Source organism: Dreissena polymorpha, chromosome 9, assembly GCF_020536995.1.
Source record: "Dreissena polymorpha isolate Duluth1 chromosome 9, UMN_Dpol_1.0, whole genome shotgun sequence".
Lineage (NCBI taxonomy): Eukaryota > Metazoa > Mollusca > Bivalvia > Myida > Dreissenidae > Dreissena > Dreissena polymorpha.
The window spans coordinates 97,037,992-97,055,159 of record NC_068363.1 but is presented as its reverse complement, the minus strand read 5'-3'; the positions used below and the strand labels follow the sequence as shown (position 1 = coordinate 97,055,159).

The 17,168-nt window shown below is 37.3% G+C and overlaps 2 protein-coding genes across 17 annotated transcripts in view; one reads left to right on the top strand and one right to left on the bottom strand.

The window, feature by feature from the left end:
• The first annotated feature begins 19 nt into the window (after positions 1 to 19).
• LOC127844065 (uncharacterized) lies at positions 20 to 15,237 on the top strand. 2 transcript variants are annotated; one of them, XR_008032545.1, is made up of 3 exons: positions 20 to 98; positions 14,291 to 14,439; positions 14,760 to 15,237. XR_008032545.1 is itself a non-coding variant. In XM_052374037.1 (2 exons), the coding sequence occupies exon 1, from the start codon at positions 13,533 to 13,535 to the stop codon at positions 14,271 to 14,273; it is 741 nt and encodes a 246-aa protein (XP_052229997.1). In that variant the 5' UTR covers positions 13,512 to 13,532; the 3' UTR covers positions 14,274 to 14,439; positions 14,760 to 15,237. The 2 variants fall into 2 exon arrangements, 1 of the variants encoding a protein (XP_052229997.1); XM_052374037.1 differs by lacking the exon at positions 20 to 98 and having other exon boundaries at positions 13,512 to 14,439.
• The window catches only part of LOC127844063 (uncharacterized), a 30,140-nt gene continuing 16,852 nt past the window's right edge, over positions 3,881 to 17,168 (bottom strand). The window contains exons 5-10 of one of the 15 annotated variants that reach the window (XM_052374034.1): positions 14,892 to 15,101; positions 14,283 to 14,450; positions 12,473 to 12,586; positions 7,095 to 10,788; positions 4,453 to 5,590; positions 3,881 to 4,307 (exon numbers count right to left, since the gene is read on the bottom strand). In XM_052374034.1, the coding sequence (XP_052229994.1) occupies positions 10,502 to 10,788; positions 12,473 to 12,586; positions 14,283 to 14,450; positions 14,892 to 15,101 (779 nt within the window). In that variant the 3' untranslated portion in view covers positions 3,881 to 4,307; positions 4,453 to 5,590; positions 7,095 to 10,501. Of the gene's footprint in view, positions 5,591 to 5,794; positions 6,407 to 6,652; positions 10,789 to 12,472; positions 12,587 to 14,282; positions 14,451 to 14,891; positions 15,102 to 17,168 lie in introns of those variants that run through there. The other 14 variants (XM_052374032.1, XM_052374031.1, XM_052374033.1 and 11 more) reach the window with 14 other exon arrangements.

Sequence of the window (17,168 nt, the reverse complement as noted above, 5' to 3'; positions counted from 1 at the left end):
GGTCATGACGTTGGGTGACGTCAGATGGACGACGTCACAATGTATTGAGATTTTTCATCAGTTCTCACATTACTTCTAGGACATTTATTATGCTTACCGTAAGTACTCGGACTTGTTTGATGCTACCCCACACAATAAATACATTTGTCAAACATTTTATATAAAATCTGACATTGTTTATAGCAATTGAAATTTGAATGTACATGCAAATCCGAATTGTTTTGCTCATTCTTAAAATTATAACGTTGGTTATCGTTGGTTGCGAGCATAAATACGAAAAATGAAAATTGTAGAGATTTCCGTTTGATGATCTGAGGCTGCACCAATGTGTAAACATCACTGCACCAATGTGTAAACATCAAATGTTTAAGTAGCCAATGTTATATTATTGTAATTTCCCCATAGACCACACGTATTATGCGTGTAGAACCATATGTTCTTGGCTCGATATTTGGTCTGAGCGCGCTAGAATAACTCTTGGTTGCGATTACATATGTTAACTTGAACTAATCCGTGCCAATGTCTAGTGGTAAAATCAATCTCTTAATTAACAAATGTTTTTTATGTTGTATTCGCTTTTTGTTTCTTTGATGCTGTTGGTTTTATGGGTTTGAATTATTGAAATATTGTTTCCTTGCCGTACAAACTCCAGCTCACATTAACTCAGCACCCCCCCCCCTTTATGTTTCTCTGCTTTTTATGGTGTATTTGGATACTTTAATTTAAAAGTATAATGGAAGTAACTATTTAAAATATTTGTTGATATGATATCGGATTTGTAAGCATGCCAACCTAGTATTATCAACCCAATTGACCAGTAGCCAACTCCGCCCACATTTTGTCGATCAGCCAATCAGATATCGATTTTTCACACACCCCTCAGCAACGCTTATCTGGCCGCCATTTTGTCCGACAAACAAAGCGTGTTGTACATGTGGAATGGACGTAATTTTTAAGAGTTTACACAGATTTTATATCAAATGCATGATCATTACTGTTCGATCATTATTCAAAATTGTAGGTGCTACACATACTTTATAAAAGGTTATTATTTTATCTTTATTTCTTGAACATATGAACGAGTAATGAGAAAACAAACACAATAAATAGTTTAACCACACCAGGTGTGTGTTCTATAAAACGTGTTATACCGTTTGATGCACAATATTATTAAGCAGTTTGGGCAACATAATAATTGCCACACGTGCTTATTAATGTCAGCGTAATTGTCGATGATTAATAAATAACAGTATGTTGCGTGGATCTCAGAATGAAGGAACATTAAGGCATTGTTAGGTACTGTACACAAGAAAAGAAAACTATTTAATTACTTAAATGATTTCAAATTATATATTTATTTTCTGTGGAGCATAAACAAGGGCAATCATTATAAATTATTTACTTAAATATTGTTTTAACTAAAGTAAAAACAACAAAAAGGTGATTTCAACGCGGCTTAGCCTTAAAGCGACTTCAAGTGTAAAATGTACGGCTTATAATACAACAACAACATTTCTAATACAACATATATTGATACGGGGAGAACTGTGAAAATTGCAATTAACATATAAGGGCCATATCTTGTTATAAATAAGCAAATGCATAATATGCTAAATGTATTCAATTCGAATGTTCGTGAACAGCACCGTAATACCAACACTTCATTTTTTGATAGTGAAATGTAACAGGTTCGCATTAAACATAAATGAAATAAAATGCATATTAGACTATCTGTTAATGAAACCACGAAATTAGGCTTGTATTAAATTATGGTTACAATCAAAATTTAATTTATATCTAAATAAAAAAAATCGGTGTCTTTTTAAAAATAACACAATAAAACAAAGATCTAAACATTTTTAATAAACAAAAAACCCGTCATGATATGGATATGTCATTTGCATTTAATAAAATATTTTCAAAATTATATATGAATAGCCACCGGGTTCACTGTCAGACGGTTGAATACAAGTTCAAAATCAATATGAAATAAATGCTAATTTTTACAACGGATTTTTCATCAACTCCCTATATAATATGTATAAGAAACGTTTCTGATAGTCAGTCTGTCGTTAACTCATTTATTTTGATTACGCCATTTCTCTCTAAAGTTTTTATGATTGTATTAACGTTTTACAAAGCAGTTTAGTTTAGTGTGCGGCTTTAATAATTTATATTATAGAAAAGAGCATAATACATCATTACAAATATAGAATTTCCCTCACGTAATCCGCTATAATTGCGATCTGCTTGTCGGAGTTTTCTTATCACTAAACCACGTGACTATGTGGGCGGAGCGATCGATAATTTGGCGACTGGTCAATTCTTGTGACAGTGGGTGAGGATTAATTACTACTGGTGGGCTGAATTTTGCGGGCATACATTTTCTAGAGATTTCTTGTAACGGAAAAATGAACGAAGCTTCCGGTCTCTTTTGGTATGCTCAGGTTGAACAATTCAATATTGAAATTGTGTAGGGGTGCTATTTTGTATGATCAGTTGTCTTAGGATTGCTGCGTTCATCCATATAATGGTTGTTACTTCCTGGAGTAAAACGTTTTATCTGGAGATGGGTTTAGCTCGGATATATAAATAACTCCCAGCTCGTATTTGGCTTTTAGTAGGATAGTTGCAAAATTAAGATTTGTATTGCATTGCCAACCAGTTATGCAAAATAAAGATTTTTATTGCATAGGAAACTAATTATGAAAAATAAAGATTTTATTGCATTGCAAACTAATTATGATATTTGCAAGGAACATCGGATTTGCTTAACATTGTTAGTTACTTTACAGATTTGCTTTACATTGTGCGTTACTTTACGGATTTCTTAACATTGTGAGTTGATTTACAGATTTGCTTCACATCGTGACTTACTTTACGGATTCGCTTAACATTGTGAGTTACTTTACAGTTTTGCTAAACATTATGAGTTTCTATACGGATTTGCCTTACATTGTTAGTTACTTTACATATTTACTTAACATTATGCATTTACTTTACGGAATTGCTTAATATTGTGAGTTAATGTACGGATTTGCTTAACATTATAAGTTGTTTTACGGATTTGCTTTACATTGTGAGTTAATTTACGGATTTGCTTAACATTGTGAGTTACTTTACGGATTTGCTAAAAATACATTGTGGGTTACTTTACGGATTTGCTTAATATTGTGAGTTACTTTACGGATTTGCTTAACATAGCGGATTTGTATACCAGTGAGGTTAACTTTGCGGTTCTGTTCACTTTTTCTATCGATTACTTTGTTTCGACTGTTAGATACTTAAAATCAGCAATGTCACTTGAAGTAATCATTACTAATTTGCTCGTAGTTAAGTATTCCTTGTAGGCCACTTGGCAATTTTCTTTACTGAACAGTTTTATTATTTGATCTTACACATATTTTCTAGTCGTTTGTTATTGCCAAAGAAAAGAAAACAAGAGATGTGTTTGTCAGAAACACAATGCCCCCTAATGCGCCACTTTGAATTATTATTTATGACCTTTGACCTTGAAGGATGACCTTGACCTTTCACCACTCAAAATATGCAGCTCCATGAGAAACACATGCATGCCATATATCAAGTTGCTACGTTCAATATTGCAAAAGTTATGAAGAAGGTTAAAGTTTTGGTTCAAGTTTTTTAATTGTTTTTTGACCTTTGACCTTGAAGGATGACCTTGACATTTCACCACTCAAAATGTGCAGCTCCATGAGATACACATGCATGCCAAATATCAAGTTGCTATGTTCAATATTGCAAAAGTTAAGAAGAAGGTTAAAGTTTTGGGACACACACACATACAATGATAGACAGGCCAAAAACAATATACCCCCGATCTTTCGATCCGGGGGCATAAAAATAAAGACAATTATAATTTAATTTTGTGTTTTATTCGAAATTCATATACTAAAACAAGGGCTGTTTGTAAAACATGCATGCCCCCCATATGGGCTGTCCGTTGTAGTGGCAGCCATTGTGTGAATACGATTTTTGTCACTGTGACCTTGACCTTTGACCTAGTGACCTGAAAATCTGCGGGTCACGATCAATGTACCTATGAAGTGTCATGATCCTAGGCAAAAGCGTTCTTGAGTTATCATCCGAAAATCATTTTACTATTTCGGGTCACCGTGACCTTGACCTTTGACCTTGTGACCTCAAAATCAATAGGGGTCATCTGCAAGTCATGATCAATCTACCTATGAAGTGTCATGATCCTAGGCGTATGCGTTCTTGAGTTATCATCCGAAAACCATTTTACTATTTCGGGTCACCGTGACCTTGACCTTTGACCTAGTGACCTCAAAATCAATAGGGGTCATCTGTGAGTCATGATCAATCTACCCATGAAGTTTCATGATCCTAGGCGTATGCGTTCTTGAATTATCATCCGAAAACCATTTTACTATTTCGGGTCACCGTGACCTTGACCTTTGACCTAGTGACCTCAAAATCAATAGGGGTCATCTGCAAGTCATGATCAATCTACCCATGAAGTTTCATGATCCTAAGTGTATGCGTTCTTGAGTAATCAGTCAAAAACCATTTCACTATTTCAGGTCACCGTGACCTTGAGCTTTGACCTAGTGACCTCAAAATCAATAGGGGTCATCTGCGAGTCATGATCAATGTACCTATGAAGTTTCATGATCCTAGGCCCAAGCGTTCTTGAGTTATCGTCTGACAACCACCTGGTGGACGGACCGACAGACCGACCGACAGACCGACATGAGCAAAGCAATATACCCCCTCTTCTTCGAAGGGGGGCATAATAATATATGAATGAAACAATTATACAATGTTATGCTACACATGCTGTTTGCTATATAAAATTGTTAAATTAATCATTAAACCATTTAAATTTAGTAGTGTATTTTACTCACATTATTCATATATGTTACACTTGCATTATGACAGGCAATGAGTATAAGGAAACAACTTCTCATTACATAAAATTGAGTTTGGGTATACCACATTTTAAAGCAGTAGTTGACTCTTGATGATTTGTAGACGCTGGGACCAGTAAGGAAACTTAACAAAGTACCAACTATGAACTTGAATATGTACAAGCAGAATCCATCTGCTAAATCTTCTCAACTTGGAAGGTATTCAGGTCATCTATAAAACTTGTTTACAAACATAAAATATTCATTCAAAAGTTTTATGAAATGCTACAGGCTGTTAATAATATTTTAGGTTTTGAAAACTGTATTATCAACAGTAACATAAACAAGTTTTATTTAATTAATGACTTGGTTTGTGACATACCCTTTAAGCGATCCGAAAACTGAACTTAGTAATCATGTATATTATAATATAAATATATAGCAATACGTATTGGTTTTTCAAAGACTTACATCTAATGAGACACTAACCAGCAGGTTCATGTCTTAAGGAGTCAACTGTATATGAGCCGCGCTCTAGGAAAACAGGTCTTAATACATGTACTTTCCTCCTAGACAACCAGTCTTAATGCATGTACTTTCCTCCTAGACAACCAGTCTTAATGCATGTACTTTCCTCCTAGACAACCAGTCTTAATACATGAACTTTCCTCCTAGACAACCAGTCTTAATACATGTACCTTCCTCCTAGACAACCAGCCTTAATACATGAACTTTCCTCCTAGACAACCAGTCTTAATGCATGTACTTTCCTCCTAGACAACCAGTCTTAATACATGTACTTTCCTCCTAGACAACCAGTTTTAATACATGTACTTTCCTCCTAGACAACCAGTCTTAATACATGTACTTTCCCCCTAGACAACCAGTCTTAATACATGTACTTTCCTTCTAGACAACCAGTCTTAATACATGTACTTTCCTTCTAGACAACCAGTCTTAATACACGTACTTTCCTCCTAGACAACCAGTCTTCTTAATACATGTACTTTCCTCCTAGACAACCAGTCTTAATACATGTACTTTCCTTCTAGACAACCAGTCTTAATACATGTACTTTCCTCCTAGACAACCAGTCTTCTTAATACATGTACTTTCCTCCTAGACAACCAGTCTTAATACATGTACTTTCCTCCTAGACAACCAGTCTTAATACATGTACTTTCCTCCTAGACAACCAGTCTTAATACATGTACTTTCCTCCTAGACAACCAGTCTTAATACATGTACTTTCCTCCTAGACAACCAGTCTTAATACATGTACTTTCCTCCTAGACAACCAGTCTTAATACATGTACTTTCCTCCTAGACAACCAGTCTTAATACATGTACTTTCCTCCTAGACAAACAGTCTTAATACATGTACTTTCCTCCTAGACAACCAGTCTTAATACATGTACTTTCCTCCTAGACAACCAGTCTTAATACATGTACTTTCCTTCCAGACAACCAGTCTTAATACATGTACTTTCCTTCTAGACAACCAGTCTTAATACATGTACTTTCCTCCTAGACAACCAGTCTTCTTAATACATGTACTTTCCTCCTAGACAACCAGTCTTAATACATGTACTTTCCTCCTAGACAACCAGTCTTAATACATGTACTTTCCTCCTAGACAACCAGTCTTAATACATGTACTTTCCTCCTAGACAACCAGTCTTAATACATGTACTTTCCTCCTTGACAACCAGTCTTAATGCATGTAATTTCTCCTAGACAACCAGTCTTAATACATGTACTTTCCTCCTAGACAACCAGTCTTAATGCATGTACTTTCCTCCTAGACAACCAGTCTTAATACATGTACTTTCCTCCTAGACATTCAGTCTTAATAGATGTACTTTCCTCCTAGACAACCAGTCTTAATACATGTACTTTCCTCCTAGACAACCAGTCTTAATGCACGTACTTTCCTCCTAGACAACCAGTCTTAATGCATGTACTTTCCTCCTAGACAACCAGTCTTAATGCATGTACTTTCCTCCTAGACAACCAGTCTTAATACATGTACTTTCCTCCTAGACAACCAATCTTAATGCATGTACTTTCCTCCTAGACAACCAGTCTTAATGCATGTACTTTCCTCATAGACAACCAGTCTTAATGCATGTACTTTCCTCCTAGACAACCAGTCTTAATACATGTACTTTCCTCCTAGACATTCAGTCTTAATACATGTACTTTCCTCCTAGACAACCAGTCTTAATACATGTACTTTCCTTCTAGATAACCAGTCTTAATACATGTACTTTCCTTCTAGACAACCAGTCTTAATACATGTAAACGAAAAATTCCATAAAAGCAGAAAGTGTTGTTCCTGATTAGCCTGTGTGGACAGAACTGGCTCACTCTGACGACACTTTATGAACATGGATTTAGCCCGGTTTTCTAAGAGCATGGCTCATATTAAAAGAAAATAAGGATCCTACAGTCAGCACTCGTACACTTGCAAACATTGTCACAACTCATCATTCATATCAGAACATTATATTGATAAAAAGCAAAGGTAAAACCAAAAACCAGCATTTTAATAACAAATATACAGCTGTGCAAAACAGATCATACATAGCATTTGTTTATGAGTTGAGAAAATATTGGATTTTGAAGGTAAAAAAATGTATTGCGTCTATAAAGTCCAATACTTTAAAATCTCACAACTACATAAATATGGCAAATAAAATTTACATGATAAGCTCATAAAACCCAACAATAATAAAGAATTATAAAAATGTACACATTCATTTAAAACATACCTCAATTTACTGACATACACATCTGGATTTAATTTAAATGTTACACACAAATTACAGTAAAATCAAATGCATCCAAACATCTTATATACGCGAATAAGTATCAGAAAATGTTGCCTACAAAATGAATCCACCCATATGAGACTGCGTTACCGGGACACGAGCATATAAATCATAATTTTTTAAAGGTGTGTACAAGTCAGGACATTGTATATTGAACATTGTACACGGAATAGATAAAGTCAGTACATTGTATTTTGAACATTGTATACTGGATAGATAAAGTCTGTACATTGTATATTGAACATTGTACACAGGTTTGATAAAGTCTGTAGATTGTTTATTGAACAATGTACACAGGTTTGGTAAAGTCTGTAGATTTGTTATTGAACATTGTACACAGTTTTGATAAAGTCTGTACATTGTACACATGTTTAATAAAGTCTGTACATTGTATATTGAACATTGTAAACAGGTTTGATAAAGTCTGTACATTGTATATTGAACATTGTACACATGTTTGATAAAGTCTGTACATTGTACACATGTTTGATAAAGTCTGTACATTGTATATTGAACATTGTTCACCCGTTCAATAACTCTGCACACTTTCTTTAGCTATTAAAACTGGTACTTGCCAAAATGCTGAAACATTTTGAGTCGAGGAAAAAATGTTTACTTTCATTGTGTTAGAGCCATCATTATTATCATTGACTGAACTTTTATTTGAATGATTTTATACCAGAAGCTCACAAGTATTTGTTTTGCAACTTCATCTCTAAATTAAATAGAAATAGGTAATTTGCATATTACAATTTACTTTTTACTTTGGAAATATACTAGAAAACAGCACAAAATGAAGATTTGAACATAGATATCAGAGTGGAAGAAAAACATGAACCAAATGTTCCCAAGATTTTAGTGACATCTTGTAATTATTCACAAGTTTTTCAGTCCAAATATTTTAGGGACATAAGTGCCATAAAAGTCACATTTTTTCAAACAAAAGACAGGTTCGGACATTTACAGTAACAAATTTGACGCTTCCATCAACATAATTGTGTGAGTGACATTTACTTAGTATATGGTTGCACATGATGTTTAGCTGATGCTGGCCATTAGTTGAAACTGTATTTTTTTTGTTTCTGTTTCTAGTTGCATTAATTCTGCATGATTTTTTAATAATAAAACAAACACTAAAATATACACCAGCAAACCTAATAAAAATGGTTAAAAAAATTATATCTAACTATAAAGAATTAAAACACTTGTACAAAGAGCTATCACTATATACATAAAAAGTAATAAAAAAATGCATTTCTATATACACAGTATGTTTTTGCATGTACATGTATTTACAGGTTGTGATGCAAACAATATGAAAGCACTAGTGGTTCCAAAATAAGAACAGGAATGTAAAACGTCAAATAAAAAGCATTTAAATAAAACACAATTTAAAGGCATATACGGCACCACTGCTATTTTTCTAGTCAGTAGTCATAGAATGTAACAAATACTGACCAGAAATGATACAGCAGAAGCCACTAACTGACAAATAATGGTCGTGTTACCCATAACAGCCTCCCACTGTGAAAAGGGGGAACATGCATGTGTGTAAAGTGTAGTCCCAGATTATCCTGTACTTTACCCTACACTGGATTTTTCGCTAAGTAGATACTTCCTTCCAACAAAAAATACAATAAAAGCAAACAGAGCTGTCCCTGATTAGCCTTGCAAACTGCGCAGGTTTATCTGGGACGACACTTTAGGCAAATGTATTAATCACCGTTTTCCACCGTTATAAGCGTGTGTTAAAAACTCACAACATTTAAAATTGCCATCAAACATGTCACATCTGATCATGTAGCTGTTGTGCCAAACATCCCTACAAACATGTCACATCTGATCATGTAGCTGTTGTGCCAAACATCCCTACAAACATGTCACATCTGATCATGTAGCTGCTGTGCCAAACATCCCTACAAACATGTCACATCTGATCATGTAGCTGTTGTGCCAAACATCCCTACAAACATGTCACATCTGATCATGTAGCTGCTGTGCCAAACATCCCTACAAACATGTCACATCTGATCATGTAGCTGTTGTGCCAAACATCCCTAATCAGATACAATCTGTTCATGCTGACTCCTATAATTATGCATCGTACTGGGAACAAGGGGCTAAATTAATGCCCCTTTCATGAAATTGTTCGTTTAGAGTGTCATCAAAACATAAATCCAGTGTAGGCGGTGAGAGTTACCCCTCATTAGCCTGTGAAGACAGCACAGGCTAATCTTGGATGAAACTTTATTCATGTGCACTAAGGGCAGTTTTACCAGAACGAAGCTCATATAATTCTATTCCAAATATGCGTGACACATTATTTACTTCAAAAATAAATAACAAATATTCATAATCAAAAAGCTTTGCGTGTATAGGTGTCAAGTTTCAGATACAAAAGAACGTAAACCATTGTATTCACTAGCAAAGAAAAGCTTAGTTTATATAAACTAAATTGAGGGCTTAACTCTTCAGAAACTGCATGCGGGAAGCTATAACAGCTTATATGAGCCTTACTCTGGGAAAGCAGGACTTAATACATCTGTGTAGTATTGTGCCAGATAACCCTGTGCAGTACACACAACACTGGATTATTGTTCATAAAAAAGTTCTTAAAAGGGAAAATTCCATAAAAGCTGAAAGAATCGTCCCTGATTAGCCTATGCGTACTACACAGGCTAATCTGGGACAAAACTTTAGGCACATGCATTAAGGTCCGTTTTCCAATACCAATACTTTTTTTACAACAACAACTATTTACAAAATTAAAAAGCACTAAGCGTCCTCATGTAGGTGCCGGTACTTGGGCAGATATTTCTTGTGTTTCCGTTCCTCGTCCATCTCCTCCCTCTGTCTCTCCAGCTCATCCTCGGGTACGGCACTGAAGTTGACATCGTCATGCGACTCCTTGAACTCTATGGACCAGAATGGCTTGTTGGCGGGGAAGTTTCGAGAGCGCTTGTACATGATAAATGCAAACACTGCCCCTAAAGCAAGCAGCACCACCACCACTATGGCTGCTATAATGCCTACTGTAGGGTGCTTATTCTCCTGTGGAGGTGCTACAAAACATTTAGAATGTACACTAGTATTGTTATTAACTTGAAAATTTATCTCAAAATTTCACCAATTTAAGTCCAAGTTTAAATTAACCAACTTTTTTCAAGAGCTACTTTTATGAATTAATTTTTAGTTATCTGAATGTACATTATAAAAGTGACTGGGGTACATACCTGGACTAGTGACTGAGGTACATATCTGGACTAGTGAACGGGGTACATACCTGGACTGGTGACTGGAGTACATACCTATACTAGTGACTGAGGTACATATCTGGAGACTGGGGTACATAACTGGACTAGTGACTGGGGTACATACTTGGACTAATGACTGGGGTACATACTTGGACTAATGACTGGGGTACATACCTGTACTAGTGACTGGGTTACAAACCTGTACTAGTGACTGGGGTACAAACCTGTACTATTGACTGGGGTACATACCTGTACTAGTGACTGGGGTACATACCTGTACTAGTGACTGGGGTACATACCTGGACTAGTGACTGGGGTACATACCTGGACCAGTGACTGGGGTACATACCTGGACAAGTGACTGGGGTACATACCTGGACTAGTGTCTGGGGTACATACCTGACCCAGTGACTGGGGTACATACCTGTACTAGTGACCAGGTATATACCTGTACTAGTGACCGGGGTACATACCTGTACTAGTGACTGGGGTACATACCTGGACTAGTGACTGGGGTACATACCTGTACTAGTGACTGGGGTACATACCTGTACTAGTGACTGGGGTACATACCTGGACTAGTGACTGGGGTACATACCTGGACCAGTTTCTGGGGTACATACCTGTACTAGTGACCAGGTATATACCTATACAATTGACCAGGGTACAAACATGTACTAGTGACTGGGGTACATACCTGTACTAGTGACTGGGGTACATACCTGTACTAGTGACTGGGGTACATACATGCACTAGTGACTGGAGTACATACCTGGACCAGTGACTGGGGTACATACCTGTACTAGTGACCAGGTATATACCTATACTATTGACCAGGGTATAAACCTGTACTAGTGACTGGGGTACATACCTGTACTAGTGGTTGGGGTACATACCTGTACTAGTGACCAGGTATATACCTATACTATTGACCAGGGTACAAACCTGTACTAGTGACTGGGGTACAAACCTGTACTAGTGACTGGGGTACATACCTGCACTTGTGACTGGGGTACATACCTGGACCAGTGACTGGGGTACATACCTGTACTAGTGACTGGGGTACATACCTGTACTAGTGACCAGGTATATTCCTATACTATTGACCAGGGTACAAACCTGTACTAGTGACTGGGGTACAAACCTGTACTAGTGACTGGGGTACAAACCTGTACTAGTGACTGGGGTACATACCTGTACTAGTGACTGGGGTACATACCTGGACCAGTGACTGGGGTACATACCTGAACTAGTGACCAGGTATATACCTATACTATTGACCAGGGTACAAACCTGTACTAGTGACTGGGGTACATACCTGTACTAGTGACTGGGGTAAATACGTGCACTAGTGACTGGAGTACATACCTGGACCAGTGACTGGGATACATACCTGTACTAGTGACCAGGTATATACCTATACTATTGACCAGGGTACAAACCTGTACTAGTGACTGGGGTACATACCTGTACTAGTGACTGGGGTACATACCTGTACTAGTGACTGGGGTACATGGTATGTTCTTCAGAGGATCTCCTTCAAAGCCGTCGAGGCACCTGTCACAATAATTGCCTGTTGTGTTGAAATGACAGCTCTTGCAGGTGCCTTAAATAGGTTGTGCAGACATGCGATAATAGGCACCGTCAGATGTTTACAGACAATGATTAAACAACAAATTTCACCTATTTATTACATATTAATAATTTCTTGAAATTAGACAAACAATTACAGTTACCATTATAAAAATAACAAAAACAATATTAAGTAAATGTCACATTTAAATGTTGCATCAAAGGACAACACAAAAATATAACCAAATATACACAAATTTTTATTCGAATTGAAAGATGATACTACAGATAAAGACACGGCGATAGCTAAATACTGTACTAATGACAAAGACATGGCAATAGCTAAATACTGTACTAATGACAAAGACATGGCGATAGCTAAATACTGTACAAATGACAAAGACATGGCGATAGCTAAATACTGTACTAATGACAAAGACATGGCGATAGCTAAATACTGTACTAATGACAAAGACATGGCGATAGATAAATACTGTACTACAGATAAAGACATGGCAATAGCTAAATACTGTACTAATGACAAAGACATGGCAAAAGCTAAATACTGTACTAATGACAAAGACATGGCGATAGCTAAATACTGTACTAATGACAAAGACATGGCGATAGCTAAATACTGTACTAATGACAAAGACATGGCGATAGCTAAATACTGTACTAATGACAAAGACATGGCGATAGCTAAATACTGTACTAATGACAAAGACATGGCGATAGCTAAATACTGTACTAATGACAAAGACATGGTTATAGCTAAATACTGTACTAATGACAAAGACATGGCGATAGCTAAATACTGTACTACAGATAAAGTCACGGCGATAGCTAAATACTGTACAAATGACAAAGACATGGCGATAGCTAAATACTGTACTAATGACAAAGACATGGCAATAGCTAAATACTGTACTAATGACAAAGACACGGCGATAGCTAAATACTGTACTAATGACAAAGACATGGCGATAGCTAAATACTGTACTACAGATAAAGACACGGCGATAGCTAAATACTGTTCTAATGACAAAGACATGGCGATAGCTAAATACTGTACTAATGACAAAGACATGGCGAAAGCTAAATACTGTACTACAGATAAAGACATGGCGATAGCTAAATACTGTACTAATGACAAAGACATGGCGATAGCTAAATACTGTACTAATGACAAAGACATGGCGATAGCTAAATACTGTACTACAGATAAAGACATGGCAATAGCTAAATACTGTACTAATGACAAAGACATGGCGATAGCTAAATACTGTACTAATGACAAAGACACGGCGATAGCTAAATACTGTACTAATGACAAAGACATGGCGATAGCTAAATACTGTACTAATGACAAAGACATGGCGATAGCTAAATACTGTACTAATGACAAAGACATGGCGATAGCTAAATACTGTACTACAGATAAAGACATGGCAATAGCTAAATACTGTACTAATGACAAAGACATGGCGATAGCTAAATACTGTACTAATGACAAAGACATGGCGATAGCTAAATACTGTACTACAGATAAAGACATGGCAATAGCTAAATACTGTACTAATGACAAAGACATGGCGATAGCTAAATACTGTACTAATGACAAAGACATGGCGATAGCTAAATACTGTACTACAGATAAAGACATGGCAATAGCTAAATACTGTACTAATGACAAAGCTGCTTGCTATATCAAAAGCTAAACTGTTTACCATCAAAGGGGTCACAGATGAGTGCAGGGCTGATGTTGGGGCAGCTTCCGCACTCACGACAGCGTGAGGGGTTGACACTGAAGTCCCTGTAGTAGCCATTGGCACAGCGGTGACACAGATTGCCAGCATACCCCTGTCGACAGGTCAGACAGTGCAGGTAACCCTCAACTACAAACACACAGAGCACTATATGAGCCTGAGAAAACTGGGCGTTCTGCATGTGCATAAAGTCTCGTCCCCAATTAGCTTATGTGGACTGCACAGGCTGATCTGGGTCAACACTTTAGGCATATGCATTCAGCCAACATTTACCAGAGAGCTGCTTATTATAAGTAGCATTTTATTGCATATAATGTGACGAACACCACACTATTAAACGATGATTGTAAATGCACATCAGATGGGAGTTAAGTTTAGCTTAAGTTATGATTTTTTTTAAAGATGACTGGAATAAAAGTTGTCCTGTATCTTTCACAGGCTGACCCTACACTTCACAGGCTGGACAAGCAAACAGGAGTTACATTGTGATCCTCAATAACACTTTTATGCCTGGGCATAATGCTCACTATTCCCATGTGTGTCATTGTACAATATGTAAGAGGTGTTTACCAAAGTGACAGGATCCGGTGGAAGACTGTTCCGAGCAGGGACAGCGGTGGCAGGGCATGCTTGGTGCCAGCCGGTAGTACTTGTGGGCACAGAGCTCACAGAACAGGCCTGCGTTGGTGGGATTGCACGTGCAGAACCCTCCTTGGGTACGGTTGGTATTGCAGGCCACCCGGCCATTTACTGTGCCATATGGGTCACAGAAACACTTGCCTAAAAACATAGGCGATATCATACACTATATGATTCAACAAATAATAACAGTACATCAACAAGAACCTTAATCAATTAGTAAAACTTTAGCTTATATAATCGTATGCCAAAATTGTCACAAACCAATTACCTGTTTTATGAGCTTTTGTTTTGTTTGTTATTTATTTGTTTTACAGATAATCAATCATTCAAGAAAGAAATTTTTATTACCGATAAAATTCTTATTCCCGATAACCAATTGCATGTATCTTGTAGCCTTATTCATACTGTACATTTAAATGTTGCGTTAAAATGACAAACAAAATAGCAAAATAGTTGTCACTAATTATGCCTAAGGCAAATCTCAATAATATAGTTGTTTCCTGCTTCACAGGTTTAACATGTGCTCATAATTGTTAACATAGAATTAACAAAAGCATAGCCACAGGAAGTGGTGCGGGTATCAACTGAGCTTCGTTAAGGAAACTTTCAGCCTAATGCTTGCATGTTCAGTGTTGTCCCAGATTAGCATGTGCAGACTGAAGTCTGTATAATAAAAGAGGAAAGTGTTGTTCCTGATGAGCTGTGCACACTGCACAGGCTAAACAAGGACAACACTGTACACACAAGCATTACCCTCTGTTTGTGCACACTGCACAGGCTAAACAAGGACAACACTGTACACACAAGCATTACGCTCTGTGTGTGCACACTGTACAGGCTAAACAAGGACAACACTGTACACACAAGCATTACGCTCTGTGCACACTGCACAGGCTAAACAAGGACAACACTGTACACACAAGCATTACGCTCTGTTTGTGCACACTGCACAGGCTAAACAAGGACAACACTGTACACACAAGCATTACGCTCTGTTTGTGCACACTGTACAGGCTAAACAAGGACAACACTGTACACACAAGCATTACCCTCTGTTTGTGCACACTGCACAGGCTAAACAAGGACAACACTGTACACACAAGCATTACCCTCTGTTTGTGCACACTGTACAGGCTAAACAAGGACAACACTGTACACACAAGCATTACGCTCTGTTTGTGCACACTGTACAGGCTAAACAAGGACAACACTGTACACACAAGCATTACCCTCTGTTTGTGCACACTGTACAGGCTAAACAAGGACAACACTGTACACACAAGCATTACGCTCTGTTTGTGCACACTGCACAGGCTAAACAAGGACAACACTGTACACACAAGCATTACCCTCTGTTTGTGCACACTGTACAGGCTAAACAAGGACAACACTGTACACACAAGCATTACGCTCTGTTTGTGCACACTGTACAGGCTACACAAGGTCAACACTGTACACACAAGCATTACGCTCTGTTTGTGCACACTGTACAGGCTACATAAGGTCAACACTGTACACACAAGCATTACGCTCTGTTTGTGCACACTGTACATACTACACAAGGTCAACACTGTACACACAAGCATAACGCTATGTTTGTGCACACTGTACAGGCTAAACAAGGTCAACACTGTACACACAAGCATTACGCTCTGTTTGTGCACACTGTACAGGCTAAACAAGGTCAACACTGTACACACAACCATTACGCTCTGTTTGTGCACACTGTACAGGCTACACAAGGTCAACACTGTACACACAAGCATTACGCTCTGTTTGTGCACACTGTACAGGCTAAACAAGGACAACACTGTACACACAAGCATTACGCTCTGTTTGTGCACACTGTACAGGCTAAACAAGGACAACACTGTACACACAAGCATTATGGTCTGTTTGTGCACACTGCACAGGCTAAACAAGGGCAACACTGTACACACAAGCATTACCCTCTGTTTTTTCTGAGCGAGGCACAACAGTTCAGATCAATACATCTATACAGATGTCAAATGTGTATTTGCGCTATCACAAAACAGCAGGAAAAAATCTTTGGCAAAATTAAGGTTGAATAATATTCAGTAAACAATCTGCTGAAAAAGCACAGGTTTTATGAAATTGCTTATTCCTTTTATAATTGGAAACGAACAGGATTAATTTTGTTTTCCATGTTAAGAAATTATCTGTGCAACTGTAAGTGTATTAAAT

What these genes read in the sequence shown, in the direction of transcription:
- LOC127844065 (XM_052374037.1), top strand. Translation starts at nt 13,533, where the DNA reads ATGGCGATAGCTAAATACTGTACTACAGATAAAGACACGGCGATAGCT.